The sequence below is a fragment of the Diorhabda carinulata genome, chromosome 3, assembly GCF_026250575.1.
Source record: "Diorhabda carinulata isolate Delta chromosome 3, icDioCari1.1, whole genome shotgun sequence".
Taxonomy (NCBI): domain Eukaryota; kingdom Metazoa; phylum Arthropoda; class Insecta; order Coleoptera; family Chrysomelidae; genus Diorhabda; species Diorhabda carinulata.
The window spans coordinates 17,437,231-17,456,357 of record NC_079462.1 but is presented as its reverse complement, the minus strand read 5'-3'; the positions used below and the strand labels follow the sequence as shown (position 1 = coordinate 17,456,357).

At 29.9% G+C, this 19,127-nt stretch overlaps 1 protein-coding gene across 2 annotated transcripts in view; it reads right to left on the bottom strand.

The window, feature by feature from the left end:
- Window positions 1-232: 232 nt before the first annotated feature.
- LOC130891050 (F-box only protein 28) overlaps window positions 233-19,127 on the bottom strand; it is a 38,224-nt gene continuing 19,329 nt past the window's right edge. For both annotated transcript variants that reach the window (XM_057795553.1, XM_057795552.1), the window contains exons 5-6: window positions 15,583-15,747; window positions 233-13,997 (exon numbers count right to left, since the gene is read on the bottom strand). In XM_057795553.1, coding sequence (XP_057651536.1) covers window positions 13,762-13,997; window positions 15,583-15,747 — 401 coding nt within the window. In that variant the 3' untranslated portion in view covers window positions 233-13,761. The remainder of the gene's footprint in view (window positions 13,998-15,582; window positions 15,748-19,127) is intronic.

Genomic DNA, 19,127 nt, shown 5'->3' with positions numbered 1-19,127 from the left:
ATTAAATTAAAATAGCGAAAAATGTCTGTCGATATATTTTGTCTTTCCTGAATAAAAAACTTCAACAAAAATATTCAGTAGTCGTGGATAAATATAGTATTCTACTCGCGTATAAACAGTTATTACTATACAGAAGTATTTCTTGTTCTTATTAATATTTCCAGCTATGAAAGTAATGAAAATAAGGTATATTTGTGCAAAAATTTTATAGACAGGTGAAAATACACAAAAATACAAGTCACACAAATAATTTATTAAGTAAATAAAATATAGAGTACATAGTACAATCAATTTGAAAATAGACAAAAATTTTTTTCTTTTTATATAATTACTATCACTCCTATTCTAATTATTAAAGATAAATAAAAGGTCACTTCATTCAAATTAGATGAAAATGCCAGTAATTTTTCCCACAAAAATATTTTATAATTCTTTCAAATGTTTATTTTCCATGTTTTATATATAAAAAATTCGGATCGGATAGATTGCAATTTTTTTTGTATATACAATTATGAGAAAAACTTCCGTGAATTTATCAAGTCCAAATTAAAGGTAATTTCGTTTCAATTTTAATAAAAAATTAATATTAATTACAAATTCAATTTAACATTATGAAATAAACTATAAATTCACTTAAACTCTATGTGGTTATGACCGTAAAAAAAACATTTTATATTACAACTAAATTAGGTACTGAAATTATTTCTAGAAAAAACAACATTTTCAAAAAATAGTCGATGTATTCTAAAGAAAAATTGATATAAAAGTTCTTTGCTTGTAGCTTTCAAGAAAATTCTATTGTTCTCTACTACTCTACTACTCATATCAAATTCTCTTAAATCCGATTTTTTGAAAATTTTGTGGATCTAAATCACAACAAAATTTAATAATAAAATAATTCAATCAAATAACATTTTGTGTCCAAACACCTGTCGTGTATGGGCTACAAAAATATGGACACCTGAGACATATCCTCCATCGTTTTAACAACACTAAAATTATAGAGTCCGTGAAAAAATTTATGTCATTAAAACGTACAGATGATATAGAGAATACACAACAATCAGTGATTGCAATTTTTCCTTAAAGCTGATAAATCATTATTGTACTTTCTATGTCAAATGTGACAATATTCCATTTATTAAATGTGGGGATAATTAGTGTGCTATCGACAAAATAATTTTGTAATGGTTTCATTTAAGTAAAAATGTCTGTACTACTTCGACGACTGTAAGATTCTTTTATTAGGCAAAAATGATATCTGAAATATTTTAGCACGACGAAGATTGAATAAGCGATTTAATATAATAATTACTGATTTCACTGAAGTATGAGATAAATCATATCGTCGGATGAATATACTAGAGCTGTAAATCCACATTTCATGGAAGTTGACATTTTTAACGCCATCTTTCGCATAAAAAATGACGAATTTATGTAAGGAATAGCAGAAACTCCAAAAATTCTCTATTTACGTTATAAGTTCGGGAAGTGATTTAGTACGATACGAGATAGATGTTTATGGACGAGGCGACGAAGGAGCCGAGTCAAGAATATCTAATGTTTTTTTTCATACTGTTTCATACGCTACAGACAAAGATTATTTACTGGTGAAAGTAGTCGAAGGGAAGACATTTATAATGTAGAAGTAGACGTTGTAGAGGATATTGGTTCTCAGTTAGTAGTTTGTATTAATCACACAAAAACACATGTTCGAAGTGTTTTTACTGTGATCATCAGCAATTCAGTGCAATATTTGGATGTGTTTAGAAAATATATAAATTTGCGAAAACACCTTCCACTAAAAGCACTTTTGGTAGGCTACACTCAGGGAAAATGCGTAGATCAAAGAGCTGGAATACACACTGTTGGCGGGGCATCTGAAAAATTGCTGAATTTCCCAATCTTGAGCATCCAGAAAAGTATAAACGGACATTGCTTCAGAAGGACTTCGTTAACGCTTTTGACCAACGCCGGAGCTGATATTAATGTTTTAAAACGGTATGGTGGATGGAAGAGTTCATCAGTGGCTGAAGAATATGTGGAAGAATCCGTCGAGAGCCAAAAGAAATTAGCAAGAATGAAGAAAGAGGGTGAAACTTTTGTTAACCCAAAACCACATATCTTCACCATTACTGTTAAAATTCAAAAATAAAAGTTAAATTATTGATGTTAATTGATTTTTTATTTCTAGTCATTTCAAATGGGATTGGGAGACTCAAATTAGTACTGTACAGTCGACTTTACAATACAGTACGTAAAAAAATAATTTTCAAGCGCATTTGCAAAACTTGTAAATCTGGTTGTTGGCTAAAATCACCAAGAAAACTCATCCAGTATGCGTTACAAAGCGAGTACAGTTTGGTAAATATTTTAAGCGTTGTTAGCAATCTTATAACATGGTGGATCACAAAAGACAAAGGGTTTTAGGTTAGGGGTTTTATAAAAAAACCCTCTAATACTTTACAAATATGTTAAAGTTTTTTACTTTTTATATACTTTCAAAAAATATCATTAGTTTTAATCCCGTTTAAAAAAATTTAAAAATGAAATCGATGTATTTTTTTAAATCAAAATATGAATCTATGAAATTTAATTTAAACAAAATTATTTTAATGGTCAAAAATGATTTCAGCCTATTTAGATACACCTAAACAAGCTGTAGAATGAATCATTTCAAACATTTTTAACAACTTGTGGTAACAAAAAAAATTATATTGGGGACCACGAGACTCCAGGGTTATATTTCAGTAAGTGTTATACACAAAGGTTAAAAAATCAACTAAAAATGTACATAGAAAATGAAAATTACTTTTCTCTAACCCCAAAAAAAATTAGAGAAGCTGCTTTATTAAATTGATTGCCGAAAGTCAAAAAAGTATTTAATAATGAATCTTTTTTGAACTGGCAAAAGGAAAATAAAATCACTTCATTTTTTTAATCTTTTTTGTGAATACACTTTACTGAATATAAATCTTCAACGCTTAGAAATATGATCACCTTACAACAAGGTATAAATTTGGAAAATTCTGAAAAAATTATTATTAAAACGGTAAGCAAAAGGTTATCAGCATAAAAAAAGAAAACATTTTTTTAACGAAGATATCAATAACTTTGTAACTAAACCATGTGATGATTAATTCCTGGAAACAAAAGTAAGATATTAAGTAAATATTTCACATATTTATTTCATTACATTCTGTAATTTAAAGTTGCTTCAATAATGGGGGTGATTGATGCATGTAGAAGTAATGAGTTTCAAAATATTTAGTAGTTGTGGATAAAGTTTAGTATTCTACTCGCTTATAATGAGTTATTATTCACTCGTGGATATGAGGTGCTCTGAAGATTAGCTGTCTTAGTTAATCATCAACAGGTCTTCCAAAATTTCATTTCAAACAATATTATATAGCTAATTTCAATTAACCATTCAATATATATTGAGTGAGTACAGTAAATATCCCCAAATTTAAAATAGGATATCATACGTTATTTTTGAAATGTGAAGGCTTTTCAAAGAAGATTTGCAGTGCGTGAGGGTAAAGCTACAATTATAAAATGAGAGTATTTGTGGGAGAGGGCAAATATTTCCAAGTAGTCTCTCCAGTCTCCCACATTTTTTCATAAAAAATCACTACATCCCAACAAAAGCTTAAAGTTGTAAGTAAACATTTAGGGTAGTTTTAATCGGCTTATCTAGAACACAATTGAACCGCCAATTGGAAGAAGGGAATAAACGCCACGTTGCCACGAGTCAAGTTTTCTAAATTTTTCTATTCTATATTAAACTGCTCAATTGTGAGTTCGAGGAAAGGAATAAAAACCATTAACTTGGTATAGATTCGTGGGGCCACAAAAACCGTTAGTCGGAAGAAAGAAAGAAATAAATCCTTCCTTTATATCCTTCTTTCAACTTACTTTGTTATATCGGAGACGTTGAAAATAGTTGTAACGACTCATTTGATAATTAATCTGAAGCTGAGACTATGAAAAGGAAGAGAAGAGGTGTTATAAATACCCATTTGTACAAAAAAGAAAAACAGAAGTCGCAGTGACTACTTGGTCAATATTATGTGAGTACAAGTAATGGGAGGTTACTGTCAGCTAAATCTAACTGTAATATTGACTGTTTGTGAAAAAAAATTGCACTCTGCATTTCAGTACTGTAGAATAACAGCAAATATTTAAATTAGTTTAAAATGGACGATCGAAAAATAAAAAAAAAACGTATATTTGATGAGTCTCCTTGAATACTCAATACTCAAATCGCCGCCATTCAAAAAGGAGAATACGAAAAAACGTGAAAATCATGCTTTCTCCATTTTATATGCTATAAAAAGTACCTGAAGATAAACGAGGGAAAATTGTAACCGAGGTAATGTTTTACTAAACGAACCTATTGCTGTTATTCATGAGCATATCCGATAACTTCCCCTAAAATAATCTCATTACAGCACAATATTTAGAAGCCAACCTAAACGTCAAAATAATTCATGAACATTTTTTGGAAAAATACCCCCGATATCAATACGTAAAATGGTAATGATTACAGAAAATATTTTAATTATAATCATGACTACAGATTTGGCCATAAGTGAACGTTTACTCGACGTACGAAGAACTCGAAACAAAAATAAAAAGCAAAATTTCTCAATGAGAATGCGAATACAGTGGCTGTTACGTGCATCTTAAACATGTTAAAAAATGTATAAAAAAAATTATTGGCATTGTGTCAGGAAAGATAAGATTTGCAAAATCTAAAGATGCATGAGATCCCAATTCAAGGGATGTTTTATTTGAGAAAACTATTGCTTTAAATGTTTTGTGTTCAGGAAAAATCCAGCTGTTTCTTTACTTACCATGAGTGTGTAGTTTATTGTGGAAAACGAAAAAGAACATGGATCCTTGTATCAAAAAATTACACGTTTTTAGCGATGCAAGCAGATGACAAAATAAGAATAACACCCTTTCTTACCCTTGTTGCAATGAATAAAATATATCAATAAGTTTTTACAGTGTGACAAAAATTTCAGGACTGATAAAAGACTCGTTAGGAGAAAGGACAGAATTTACGATCCAAATGAGTATAATAGTCTTACTTTGGCTGCAAAAAACAGAGGTTTCTCAGTTAAATCCGTTACTTCAAACGACATACCAGATTTGTGACAGTGTTCCTAATGTCTTATAATCGAAAGTCTTCGATTTTTTACTCCAAAATGTCGTGGACTTGTCCTTGCACCACAAATATTGTGTGTACAGAATACACTGGAACGTATTGAGTCGCACTCAATTTCTGTGTGATCAGATTGAGAGAATTTGAAGGCACATGGCAGCAAAATGGAGTTTTTTTTACCGCTACAACCATCAGACTTTAATGTTATTTTGATGTGCGAAAATGTAAATGTGTATGCAGAAGAGATTTCAACTGATCTTCTTTTGACTTGATTTTCCTCCTAAACATAACAAAGAACATCTTGTTTGGCTAAGTTGTGAACTGTCAAATTGTAGATGACTAACCGTCTCAAATAAAAAATTTGAGCTGAGCCTGCCGGTGTTATGAGGACTGCTTGTAGTCGTCATCCCTGGAATTGCAAACTAATTCTTTTTTCCTTAATGTTCTTGAAATGTTTCTTCTATTTTTATTCTTTCAGTTTCAACCATTTCCTTATGCTCTAAAAACTTTTTAAACTGGTGGAAACAACCCTAAATTATATTTCCTGTCTATATTTTTTCTAAAGAAACTGAGTTTATAATTTTTTTCTCCTGGCGCAATTCTTTATACATTGCATACATAACGGATATATTTAAAGAGGGGTCAAGGTAGTTTTTTTGTGAAGAGTTTCTGCAGTAATGTGACTTGATTTTAAAAACTCATGGCAGCGATGTTTCAAAAAAAGCTGTAGATCATTAGAAAAGACAACATTCAAAATCCCGCTATACACAATCTTTGAGAATAGTTCAAGTCATAAAGGTTACTTGACATTTTTCGAATTTATTTATGATCAAGGCTACATTGTTGTTACAAAAACCTTCTAAAATCCAGAAAAACCGGCATGTTACTAAAATACCCATAAATGAGAAAAAAAATACAAAAAATGTATTCTTGACAAATTCAATAGGATACTATTCAGACCTGTCCAACTACACGGACCGAAAATGAAGAAATAAATGAATAATAGTGTGTCCTTACGTTTTTCGAATCAATCAATAGTTTTTGCATTTATTGTTTATTTTAATAATTGTTTTGTATATGATTCATCCCTTGCCAAAATCATGAATCTGCAAAATTGGCCATTTTGGTCTAAGTGCACCATAAGTCTTATAGTATTAGCCATGCTACACTCATGAATGTGTTTACCCGCCAATTCTCCACCAGGTCAATTATTCACGGAAAATTAGTTCTCCAACCAAGTTAGCCAACCAAGATGTTCTTTGTTATGTTCGGCAGGAAAGTCAAGTCAAAAGAGGATCAGTCTTGCTTTCACAATTACATTTTCGCACATCAAAACTATATTAAAAAGTTTCGTATAATGTCTCATGATTGTAAAAGTAAAAAAAACTCCATTTTCTCTGCCATGTGCGACTCAATACATTCAAAAATAGAAGTTAAGATGAAATATGTTCCAGTGTACTCTGTAGAGAATTGTACACACAATATTTGTGATGCAAGGACAAGTCGAAGACATCTAGAAGTGACAAATCGAAGTTTTTGGATTTTAAGACATTAGGAACACAGTCTTTCAACATTAATCAAATTCCATGGCGTAAAGTTTGCTGACTTCGCTATGTAAAAGATGAGCCAACAAAAATTTTCTTTGAAACCAATAGGGTCCTTGCAGTGATCTGTAATTTGGGTATTTAACATATTCAAACATTTATATATTACTTCTTATTTATAAATTTAGGTTGATAATTTGAATAATAACACGTGACAGAAAACATGTGTCTATTGGTTACCGAGGTTGTGACGTAGAAAGTAAGTAAATACTGAAACGTGGTCGCCCTTTCAAACGCCATTCTGTTGTTGTTAGTGGAAGAAATTGGTTGTTTAGTGCGATTTGGGTTTTTGTAAGGATTTCAAAAATTATTCTAATTGAAATGATGGCCGAAATAGGATTTATATAAGCAAGATCGGACAATCTACCTAAGGTAGATGCATTCATAGTTGCTACGTTCTTTGCTAATAATCAATAGGTGGAGTAACATTTTAAAGCTGCAGGTAGTTTATTTCAATAAAACTTTGTATTCAATGTTTTTTCATATAAATTGCAATGTTAAAATCCTTTCTTGCTCGGATTTTAAACTGTTTGTTAATGGCAATTAAAAGGCCAATTGACATGACAAACATTAAATGAATAACTATTAAAATCAAATTATTTTGCATTGTTTTTAGTTTCCACATCATACAATTTTCCAAATCTGTTTCAAACTTCAAATAGCAATAAGTTAACATTTTTTTAATACCCATAGATAAAACTAACATTGAAATGGTCTTCACAAACATAATAATCGCATAATCCCTTCTTATAGCTTCAAACCATTGTTTTCGTCGCTTGTCCTCCCGAGGGACTTGCACGAAAACTTTATTTAGTGTTTTTATACTAGTGATTGTACAAAGCATCTTGTATTCTACAAAATACTCACAACGATGCGAGTGTTTTTGAAAAGAATCCCAACTACTCTGTTTAAACTGTATTTACTTCTAACCTCACTTAAGTCTGTTTACTTTCTTTTTACGTCACACTCAATCATGTAACATCAAATGCGTTTTGGCGATTCATTTAGGCATTTCAATTTATTCAATTTTTTTTATAAAATAATATACTGTTTAAAAAAAATTAAAAAATAGTGTGTGATTAAGAACGATATACTAAACGTAGTTAAGGTTTAAAAAAAGTATGCAAGGACCCTATTACATAGATGAAGATTTTAAGGAAGTAAATTGTTCCAAAAAGGACGTCAAAGAAAAGTTACATTAAATATGTCCAACAATGATCAGCTACCTATTTCCAATGCAAAGTTTAAAGACTTGCAAACCATGTGTAATGTTTTGCAAGTTTTTATTTTCAGGTTACAAAATGATTTTTTTTTACTTTTAATTATTGTGTTCGGCGAACATTTGTTTGAAATATTTCAACGGCATAAACACAAGGGTGTGTTTTTCCAAAAAAAATAAATAAACATATCCAAAATTTTATTAGGCTGCTTAAATTGGTCAGTACGAATTATACTTATGGCAGAAAATATTTAAAATCGCACAAAAATCATATTTTTCCCTGTCATTACAAACTAAAACTCATTATCTCGAAATTATAGTTTTGAACATTCATGGTTTTGGCTTGGGACGATATAGTATAAGATAATTTGGAAGATGGAAATAAATCCAACACATTTACATTACTAAGTTTTCTTCAGTTATCTCCAAAATTAATTTTTGGATTTATTTCCATCTTCCAATAGGCGGTTCAATTATTAATTACTATACAAATATAAAAATATCATTAAATGGAAGCAGCTTCAAGATAGTTTTCTACTAAATTAATATCAAGAGATAATAATAGAATTAGATGAACTGCATAAATTTTTCATATAATATGATTGCTTATTGAAAATAGAAATAATTTGAATAAAATTTGCTTTTTAATGTGTGTGAGTTCAAGATATCAGTATGAACCAAGCTTGATAGTACTTTCTAGATTCATTGATAAGGTAATTTATGAACATGGGATCATCCAAAAAGTGATAATTCCTACAATAAATTCAAGTGTTATTTACAACTCTTTTGATTTATAGTGTATGCGTATATGTGTGCCCATAATTATGGAAAAGGTCTCAGTCAAAACTTAAAAAAACTGAGTTTATCAATTATTTCACACCACACATTATTTTAAACTGATTTGATTCAATGGAATTTTTACGATATTGTCAAAAATTAACCTTCAAATAGTGATTGTAATTGTTCAACGTTATTTAGTATTAATTATGAAAGTGGTCCAAGTCAAAAATTTGGCGCGGCGCCCTCTTTGATGATGATAAGCCGATAAAAAACAATCAAATAATAACAAAAACGACAATTAATTCCGGTTTCTCTAACCATATAATTCAGTTGTGCTCTTCGGAACTAATTATTAGTGGAAAATAATTTATATATTTGACCACTATGTCAACAGATAGGGGTTTAGTTAAGTTAATGACAACGTCCTTTTTATAGGAATATGTATAAAAAGAATAAGACAATTATCTACCATCTTCAGATGAATCGTAACAAGACTGTAAATTTAGAAATCCCAGATATGGTGCAAGGTAAAACAATACGAATGGTGCAGATAGAAAAATATAAGAAAAGAAAACGGACAAGAAATGAGGATAGTTACGCACAAAATATTAGGAAATTAAAAGCAATAATGGCGAAGAATACACAACAAAAAAAATCAAAACTTGTGAATACTTTTGCTCAAAAAAATGTTCAGATCGCGTAGAATATAATGAAATAAAATCTAATTTTGATAATTTTTGGAAACTAAAAGATTTTGTAACCCAGAATCTGTATCTGTGAGAAAGACATGAGAAAATGCAGTAAAAAATATTTTCTGTCAATAATAATAAGTCAGAGGTGTCGGTTTGCGGAAAATTTTTAGATACCTATAAAATTTCTGTACGGCGGTTAACTCGTGCTCTGAATACTGAAACAACTGGAACTGATCTTCGTGGAAAGATTCCTCGATGGATTTACATTCTCCATGCTCCTCGAAAATACACATGCCAAAAATGTAATTTACTTAAGGGAAAAATCAGTATGCAATTATGTACTTTTACAAAATGCCGAACGAGCTAAGAACTGTCTTGCAGAAGACCAGAAAAAAGCAAAAGAAACTATTTCGTTAATAAGCGAAATATGTACGTTTACAACTTGGGTTTCCATAATTTCCATGAAGACAATGTCAAGATGTATTTATGCGATTAAATTACAGCTTCAAGGGGTGCACAAGAAGTAGATTCATGCATTTTAGCGCATATTGAAGATATAACTACTCAAAAACACATAATAAAAAGTAGCATTAACAGGGGTGAAAATTCCTCAGTCATCAAATAATAATAATGAAATGGTAGACCACAAATTTTTGGTCGGGTCATTCCTTTCTGCCGAATAACTGTGATTTGGGTTTTATAGAAATGACAATGAAAAAAAATTAATTACTACAAGCCTGAGCATTATTATGAATTGATAGAAAAGTGTAGAAGAAGAAATAAATTTTCGATAAAACGAATTTCGCAGCCGGATTTTATTTAAACGAAATTTCTAGAAGAATCTATAACAAGAGTAAAAAATACCGCATAAAAATGAACCTTATAAAACGTTCTATAAAACTTCTTTAGATAATTCCAAATTCCACGAGTTGGATCTCTCACCTAAAAGAGGAAGACCACAAATGTAAGAAAATATTAAATTACTTCTATTATACACCACCACTAGACCAGTAACGGAAGAAAACAGAAAGATATTATCTTTACTACCATATATCCCTCCAGTTTTTCAGGAACATTTTAAGAATCTTAAAATTTCGAAAAGATACAAATGGATCACATGAATTATCTTATTAGTTATTGTTTCAAACAAAACTCATAGTTCTTCATTGCTTCAAATCATTTATAGGACGTTTAGTTAATTTTGAAAACGGTCTAGGTCAATTCAAGCTTAAAAACATTTTCGTGTGAAATTTACACAAAATTTTTCATATTTATAATTAATTTCTATAAATTTAAACTGAAAAAGCTATACATTAAAATGTCGCATAATGTAAAAATAGTTTTAAATACCGCGAAAAGAAATATACAACTTAGACCACTTTCATAATTATGGGCACATATACCAGATCTGGGAAAATGGGCGAAACACCGAATTTGTGGCTTAATTATGACGGAAAAATCTCAAATAAAATTTTCTCGCCTTCTATTTATACTTTTTTTGACTAGACATGTTATTTCTGAATTAAATAATACAAGGTAAGTTCTATGTTTCATGTCTTTGTCAATTAAGGAATTTCCCTTCGTTTTTTTTTTCAAAAAGGTCTTTTTTCGATCGATTTTTCAATGACATTTAAATATAATTATTACCACAGTATCCCAAAGGAACGTTTATTAATTTTTGTAGCATGAGGTCAGGAAATCTCAAAATCTCATGAAATTTTATTAAGTGTTGATGATACCAAAACAAAACTACTTCATTTATGGTTCTTTCAGAATTTATATCGTACAATCGAGTTTAATACTTGAAACTACTCGTATAATACAATAAAAAGTTGATCATTATGATGGAAAGTGACCAATAAAGACATTATCAAATTTATATACTATTATTACAGATTGCCATTCAGTTTCCCAACTTGTATGCCGAAAATTTTTTATTCATTTTAACGTTTGTGTAAAATCACATTTATTTCCCATTTGTCATTATGAGAACGTACATTCGAATAACTTCATCTGAACTTACCTAAAGAAATGAAAACGTGGTAAAAAAGTGATGAACAGCATACAACTGATATAAATTCTTTTAAAATAACATAGCATTTATGCGCAAGATTGCAAGATGTGTGTATAATTGTACCACTAGTATTGGTTCCAAGTTCGTTCCAATGTTGGATACTTCTTTGACGCGGATCAAAAAAACCGACTTTTCATTGCTAACGTTCCAATGCCAACGTTGAAATCTAAACATTCGTCACACTATGACTGCACGATGCGTCTAACCATACCAGCGTATAATGTTGTAAGCATTGGACGCATCGTTTAGTACGGGCTTAACACAATTAAATTTGAAAATCGTTTGTTTCAATTGTTTTATTAAATTTGGAACTAAGTGAAAGTTATGATTGTTGGTTACAAGAAGCCGCCTCATGCGGATGTCATTGAACTACTGGATTCCTTAGACTTGCTTCTATGTATATAAATTTTGAAATCCCACAATGAAGAAATCAGTAGCATATTCGTCACAGAAGGAACAGAAAGGTATATATTTGAAGCAGTGATGTCAAAAGAATGATTTTCAAATTTATTAAGAGCTCTGCGGTTCGACAATTCAGAAGATAGAGAAGAGAGAAAGTAAACGAATCATACCACCACTATTAGTCAGTTTCTTCACATAACTTTAAAAAATGCAAAAAATTTATTCTCTTGGCGCCTCTGCCTGCATCGGCAAGATGCTGATGGAATTTAGAGGTAGATGCCGATTAAACATGTATATTCCCTCCAAGCCAGAGAATATGGAATAAGAAATATAGCTTTTACAGCTACGGAATATTTGTACAATGTAAATACTTATGCAGAAAGATACACCGATACTGAAGGTCTAGCCCATGACAAAAGAAAATTAGAGAAGCCAATGCAATCAGTTATCAGAGTAGCTAAACCTTCGAATTCCAATAGAAATATAACAAAGGACAACTGGTTTTCATCAATCAAGTTAGCAGACCATCTGTTTAAAAATAAGTTAATCTTTGTCAACCTGCAGAATTTCTACCTAACAAAATCCGTATAACACTTTTTGGATTTACTAAATATACGACACTGATATTGTATATCCCTAAAAAAGGAAAAGTCTGTTATTCTTTTGTCAACAATACACCATGAAACACCAATTTGCAGATACCAGAAAACCCGAAATAATAGAGTACTACAATTCCGCCAAAGGTGGTGTGGATGCAATGGACGAAAAATGTTCAAATATATATGTGGTTGTCGAACAAGGTGATGGCCTATGGCAATTTTTTATAAACTGTTTGACGTCTGCAGTATAAACTTCTACATAATATACACTTCATGTTCTGGAAATAACACGAGCCTCTATAGTTTTGTTAAAACATTAGCTAGGCAGTTAGTAGAAAGTAAGAGCCTTACTAAGATTCTTATGGAAACAAAAAATAAATTTAGCAAATTGTGAGAGAGCCTCGATTCCATGAAGAAGTTTTACACTTCTGTAATCCAATATTCTATTCAGTTACAACTGTTCATGTTAATATTTCAGAGATTTTGTGAAAAAAACTTTTCTTATTTTATTATATAAACTTTTATATCTACATATAATATAATATATATCTCTTATATCTACATAGATCAATTCATTTCTATGGATAGAAAAAGTCTCTACCACCATTATTGACGCAAAAAATACAATGAGAAAAGTTTATTTTATAAATTCTGAGAAATATAAAGATGAACAAAGATAATTAAACAAAAAATTTTATTGCAGAAATGCAAATCACAAATCGTGCACTGCATGAAATGTGCAATTTTTTTAGTCGCTCTAGCAACAATTTCAGCAGCATTTGTAGAAATACTGCAAGCATATCGACTTTCTGCATGTAACACAAGTGAATTTGCTAGTATTAGTGTCCATAATTAGGGTTTCAGGATTTAAGGAGTAAAACGATTCATTTTCATAAAAAATGTCCGATAGATGATTCTAATTTATTAATACAGTTTTACAATTTTTCGTAGTCATAATTTAGCCACAAATTCAGTGTTCCCCCTATTGTTTCCGACCCTGTATATATATAATATAAAATTTTGATTTGAATCCATATTCAGTACCCTCATTATTTCTTACGTCCTTTAAGCTAGAATCGTTGACTTGCCCTAACTTCTCAAACTCTCTAGTCTATTTTTTAGTATCATAACTGGTCTGCTACACATCAACTACGATTATGAAGCATATTCTGTTAAAACGGTATGCCCTCAAATGAACGTTAATATTATAAAATATTTTTAAACCTTTGCACTGCGTTTACTACGTATCTTTGAAAACCTTCGCGTTTTCTTTATTGGCTGTTCCTCAATTTCTTCATCTACCTTTCTCTTTGTTTTAGAAGGAAGCGTATCTACTGACGTACTTGGCTGGTCTATAGTTACATATTTCTTCTCAGTGGCTTTTAGATCTTCATCAATAGCTTTAGAGCATTCTGGATGTTCCAAATTGCCTGAGTCAGATATTACTTCTATACCTAAAATATTAACATATATGAAAGTTCATAATTTAAAACTCAAGCAGTTTTTAAAAAAGTTTGCAACATATTTTTATATATCATCAAGACTTTTTGTCAGCGTTTAAATATAAAATTTTTAAAATATGAAATTCACCTAAAAATCACGATTGAATCTAAAATGCTTTGCTATTGGCTGTCACGTCGCATAAGACGAATAAATCTGAGAATTTGGTTTTTTGTTCATATTTTTTTTTCTTCTAAAAATTGAACCTGATGTTGTAAGATAAAAGTCTGACAATTTGAACAAAATTACATCAACCCTGATTTATTTCAACTCTTAACATTGATCTTGTGTTAGAGGAATCACAAAATTATTTTGTTTTTCTGATATCCAAGATTGCTGTGGTAGATCACTTAACCGTTAATCTTGAAGTTAATTTTAATGATATATATAAACCCTTAATTAAATTATTTTCTCTTCTATTTGATATATAATATTTTTTTTAATATACAATAGCCTCTCTTTATAACAGGACAATTATCTACTAGAACCAAAGTCTTTTCTCTGAAGCTCAGAATCCCATTTTCTTATTTCTTCTCGAAAATTTAAGATTCTTTACTTTAATAATTTCTTTCCAATACAATTTTCTGACTTGTATTTCAAATTTTTGTTTGGTGTCAGTTTGTGAAACAACGCAGGTTCATCAGCATTGGAAATTTATTCTGCTGGACCTTTCAAATCAGGCACACTTTCCCCAACCAGCAATTTGCACGAGCCTGTCCACTGATCTGCCCATAGTTTATATTATGACTTTGCTTTTAGTTTACAAGAGAAGCTCAAAAAGTGATTCAAACTGTTTTTAATCGACTTTGTAGTCCAGCAATTTCCAAAAGAGATGTTATACCACAGACAAAGTTTTTGACAAATACTCAGACTATACTTGCATAATATAATTGCAAAGCAAGGTTGGACAAGAAAACGAAAAAGGAATGTTACGTCATGATTTTACTGTATTTTATCTATATTATGGCAACAAAAAAAAATAAAACAACTTTTTTGCCAAAGATTTTTTAGTTCTATGAGTAACTTTCATCAAAAAGTGCTATATGTAACTTTTACTGTAAATTATAAGTTGCAAAACTTTGAAGCAACAAATTCATCTCTGTATTTAATTTTACTGAAATTATTTTCGCTTGTTGTATCAAGTACAGCTCTGAACAATTTTAATTATCGGTTCCTTATCTACGTTTGTAACCCGATTATGGTGAGAACATCTGTGGTAACATTTTCGCTATTTGACAGCATGCATTATACTCGGGAACTGAAAGGCGAGCTATAGATGCCGAAAGCAACTCTGATAGGGAAGCTCAATTACATATCTACTTCTAGAAGATTGCTAGAAATAAAATATAAAAATTTTAATTTTGTTGTAAATAATTTTTGTAGAGTAATTATAAGTTCTGTCATTTACTGTAGGCCATAAGCTTGTTATGGTAGGATAGTACTGAGATGAAATGCAGTTCTTTAATTTTTTTTTTGTTCAAAATTGTATTTGAAATGTATTAACAAGTTTAATATAAGAGTTGCTGTTCAAAACCTCACCTAATCCCTCCGGATTCACCCCTTGATTCATTAAAGCTTGAATTTCTTCTGGTTGTGGACCAATAGCATTGCCACAATTATTACAAAATGGTGGAGTAGTTGGAGATCTACATCGCCAATATTGCAACTCCGTTTTGCATTTATTCAATTCTTGAAGCAATGTACCTATAAGAAAAATTATAAATTAATACACAAATTGTAACGTTTTTCAATTACCGATGTTTAGATTTATAGAAGAATTAAAATACAACTAATTGTAAATTAATTATTTTAGAATCACCATGGATTTTGATCACCTTTTCTTCATAACTCCCATTCATATTAAGAACCTATAAGAGAAAACGATATAATTGAAGTAACATAAATAATAACTGATCCTACTAAAAGGTGAATTTGACTTAAGCTTTGTTCACTGTGTTTTTTTTAGGGAATTATTTAATTTAATCTTAAATTATTTAATTTAAAAGTTTGATCATAGAGGTTCTGATTTGATTTTACTTTTATGGAGTAATAATTCATGTCTACACTGGTAGAAAAATTTAATAATAAAATGTTAGCTGGTTAAGTATTGAAATTTGAATACAAATTGGATAGTTTTAAACTTTTTATTTTTTAGAAAAACATGTTACTGTCAAAACCATATGAACTAAAAAATGAGGAATTTTTTTCTATTAGATGTACCTATGTCTCGGTGTTATTAATACAACTGGGATTTGAATTTAAAAAGAAAAACAATAGAAGATTTTTAATAGAACTGAACAAATAATACTAGCCAAGCATGTTTTCTTCAAAAATATGGAGAAAATCGTGATAGTCTATTTTCAAGATAAATTATGTTTGTAGATAAAACATGGATATATGCCAAAGGAAACAAATCAAGTTCTTGGCAAGACAATGATGTTAAAAGGGTAAGTAAACCAGGAGGTTACAAGGGTGAACGTTTTATTATTGTTCACGCCGAGCATCAAAAGAAAGGATTCATAGAAAATGCCAGTTTAGTTTGTTTCTCCAATTCATAGTTGTCAGATGACCACGGTGAAGTGAATGGTGAAATATTTTCAAAGCGTATTACGACACAGTCAATTCCTCATTTAGAAGAACAGTCGTTAAAAGTAATGGACAATGCAACTTGCAGAAAAGTAACCTTTTACTTTGTCAAAAAAATATGGAATTATTACTTGGTTGGAAGCCAATAATTATGAGTTCAATGAAAACCTTTCAAGACCTGAACTATTACAAACTGCTAAAATGAACCGAAAAGAAAATGTATATATCACTGATGAATTGATTTGATGTAGTTTAAGGCTACCACAGTACCACTGCGAATTTAATGCCATTGAACTTATTTGGGTGCATTGCAAGACATGATGGAAGGTGTTGAAAGGGTCTAGATTACGTTGGAAAGAGGCATTGGAAAACTGTAGTGCAAATAATTGAGATAATTGTAATAAGACAAACCGAAAAAATAATTAAAGACTGGTTTAACCGAGAACGAAATTTGGTATTGAACCAATGATAATAAATACTGGTGAAGACAGTTCAGATTCTGAATTGAATGCACTCAGTCTCAGTCAAATATTCTGCTATCAACGTTATACGATTGTGAAGTTACTAACGCTCCTAATATAAATTAGTTTATAAAGTGTAATTTTGATTCAGTTAAGAGGATAGGCTAAATATGTTATTTTTGTGAACTACATAAATATGCGCCTACTTATATGAAGTCATCCTGTAAAAAATCATCTCTCCAGTAATAATATTAATTTTGGATTTTGTAACTTATTCAACCAATATATCCATATTTTTATCAAAAGACTTTTACTAAAGATGTTAATGTCATAACGCTTATTTCTAATGAGTTTACAGAAATTTTGATTGGATACATATGAATATTGAGGTTAAGGTATTAGTCACGTGATTAAAAATGCCACAGTTTCTTTTTTCTTTTTCATATGCGTTCCAATTTATCTGAACAACTATGTATTCATCACAGGGAATGAATTAACCGAAGATTGTGATATTATAAATTTCCTATATAAATTGAATTCATATAACATATAATATAGTACCAAAAATAAGATGCAGAAAGTAGTTTATATATGGTCTAATGAAATAGGAAACGTGAAAATTATTCCCTTTAAAACTAAAGTGATCATCATAAATTGGATGAAAATATAAACGAAATAAAATGCGAAGATACTGGAAAGATTAATTAGAGAAAGCGGAAAGATAGAAGCAGAAATAACAAATAAAAATAATTATACCACAGACTAAACAAAACCACATTTAAACACAGAGATATAGACAAGGAAGTGGAACTGAAGATAACACAATAACGATGCCAATAATAATATGTGCAAGAAAAAATTGGACACTGGGAAAGAAAGATAAAGCTAATATGATCCCAAATGAGATGAAACACCTAAGGAGAATAGTATTGAAATCAAGTGAGACAAACGTAGGAATGAAAGGATAAAACAAATCATCAAATAAGAACATATAATAAGAAAAATAAAGAAAAAAAGTTCAATTGGTATAGGCACATTTATGGAATGGAAACATGCAGACTTCCAAGACTAGGTATATGTTTAACAGCTTTTTATGAATAGTACCATGAACCACCCAACCTAATCAAACCTATAAAAATTTACTGTCACAATTCAAATAGCAAATTCTAACAAATGTATTATCAACTCGTTGTTTATCTAGAAACCAACGAGTGCCCACTTCGAACATTTATTATAGTTTTTTTTTTTTTATTTTTATTCGATAAGTTGTTATTATAGTTTTTTTTAATTTTTATTCGATAAGTTGTTATTGTTGTTTTATTTGATATAAGATAACCAACTAAATTTTTCTACATTACAATTTTTTCCTCATAAAACAAATTTATGTCATCAGTAATTAAATAATCTTACCTAACCTAAAAAATGTAACTTCATTCATAACCTAACCTAATGAAACATATAAAAATATACTGTCTTTCATGACCTAACCTAGAGAAGATTCAATTCGTAGCGACAATTCAAATAGCAACAGGAATCAACAAGCTCCATATTTATGTCAATTTGAATTTTTATTATTTTTCAAAGAGAATATTTCAAAACACCACAATTATTAATTAATTTTTAATATTGATATACATATTTTTACATTGTATTTTGACCATAATATCATTCCCTGATGATAAATACATAAGAATTCAAAAACTCGGAATACATATTAAAAAGAATTGTTTTATTTGCTACAGCCCCACAACTAAAACGTTCCTGTTGAAAGTTATGGATAGGTAATCGTGATTATTAGGTTTTATATTTATAAATGAAATACACAGTGGTTAACATTCATATATTAAGTCTTTATTTAAAAGACTACGTATTCGAGAAGCGTCCTCACGCTTGAAAGAGTCGGTTTGTACTGACTAAAAAACTAATAATAAAATATTTACAATGAGGTCTAAGCCTCTCCTTAAGAATCGTAAAATTACAGATGTTTTACTAAAATATATGCATTACTCCGAAAAGTAAAAAGAGTCCTTTGTGTAA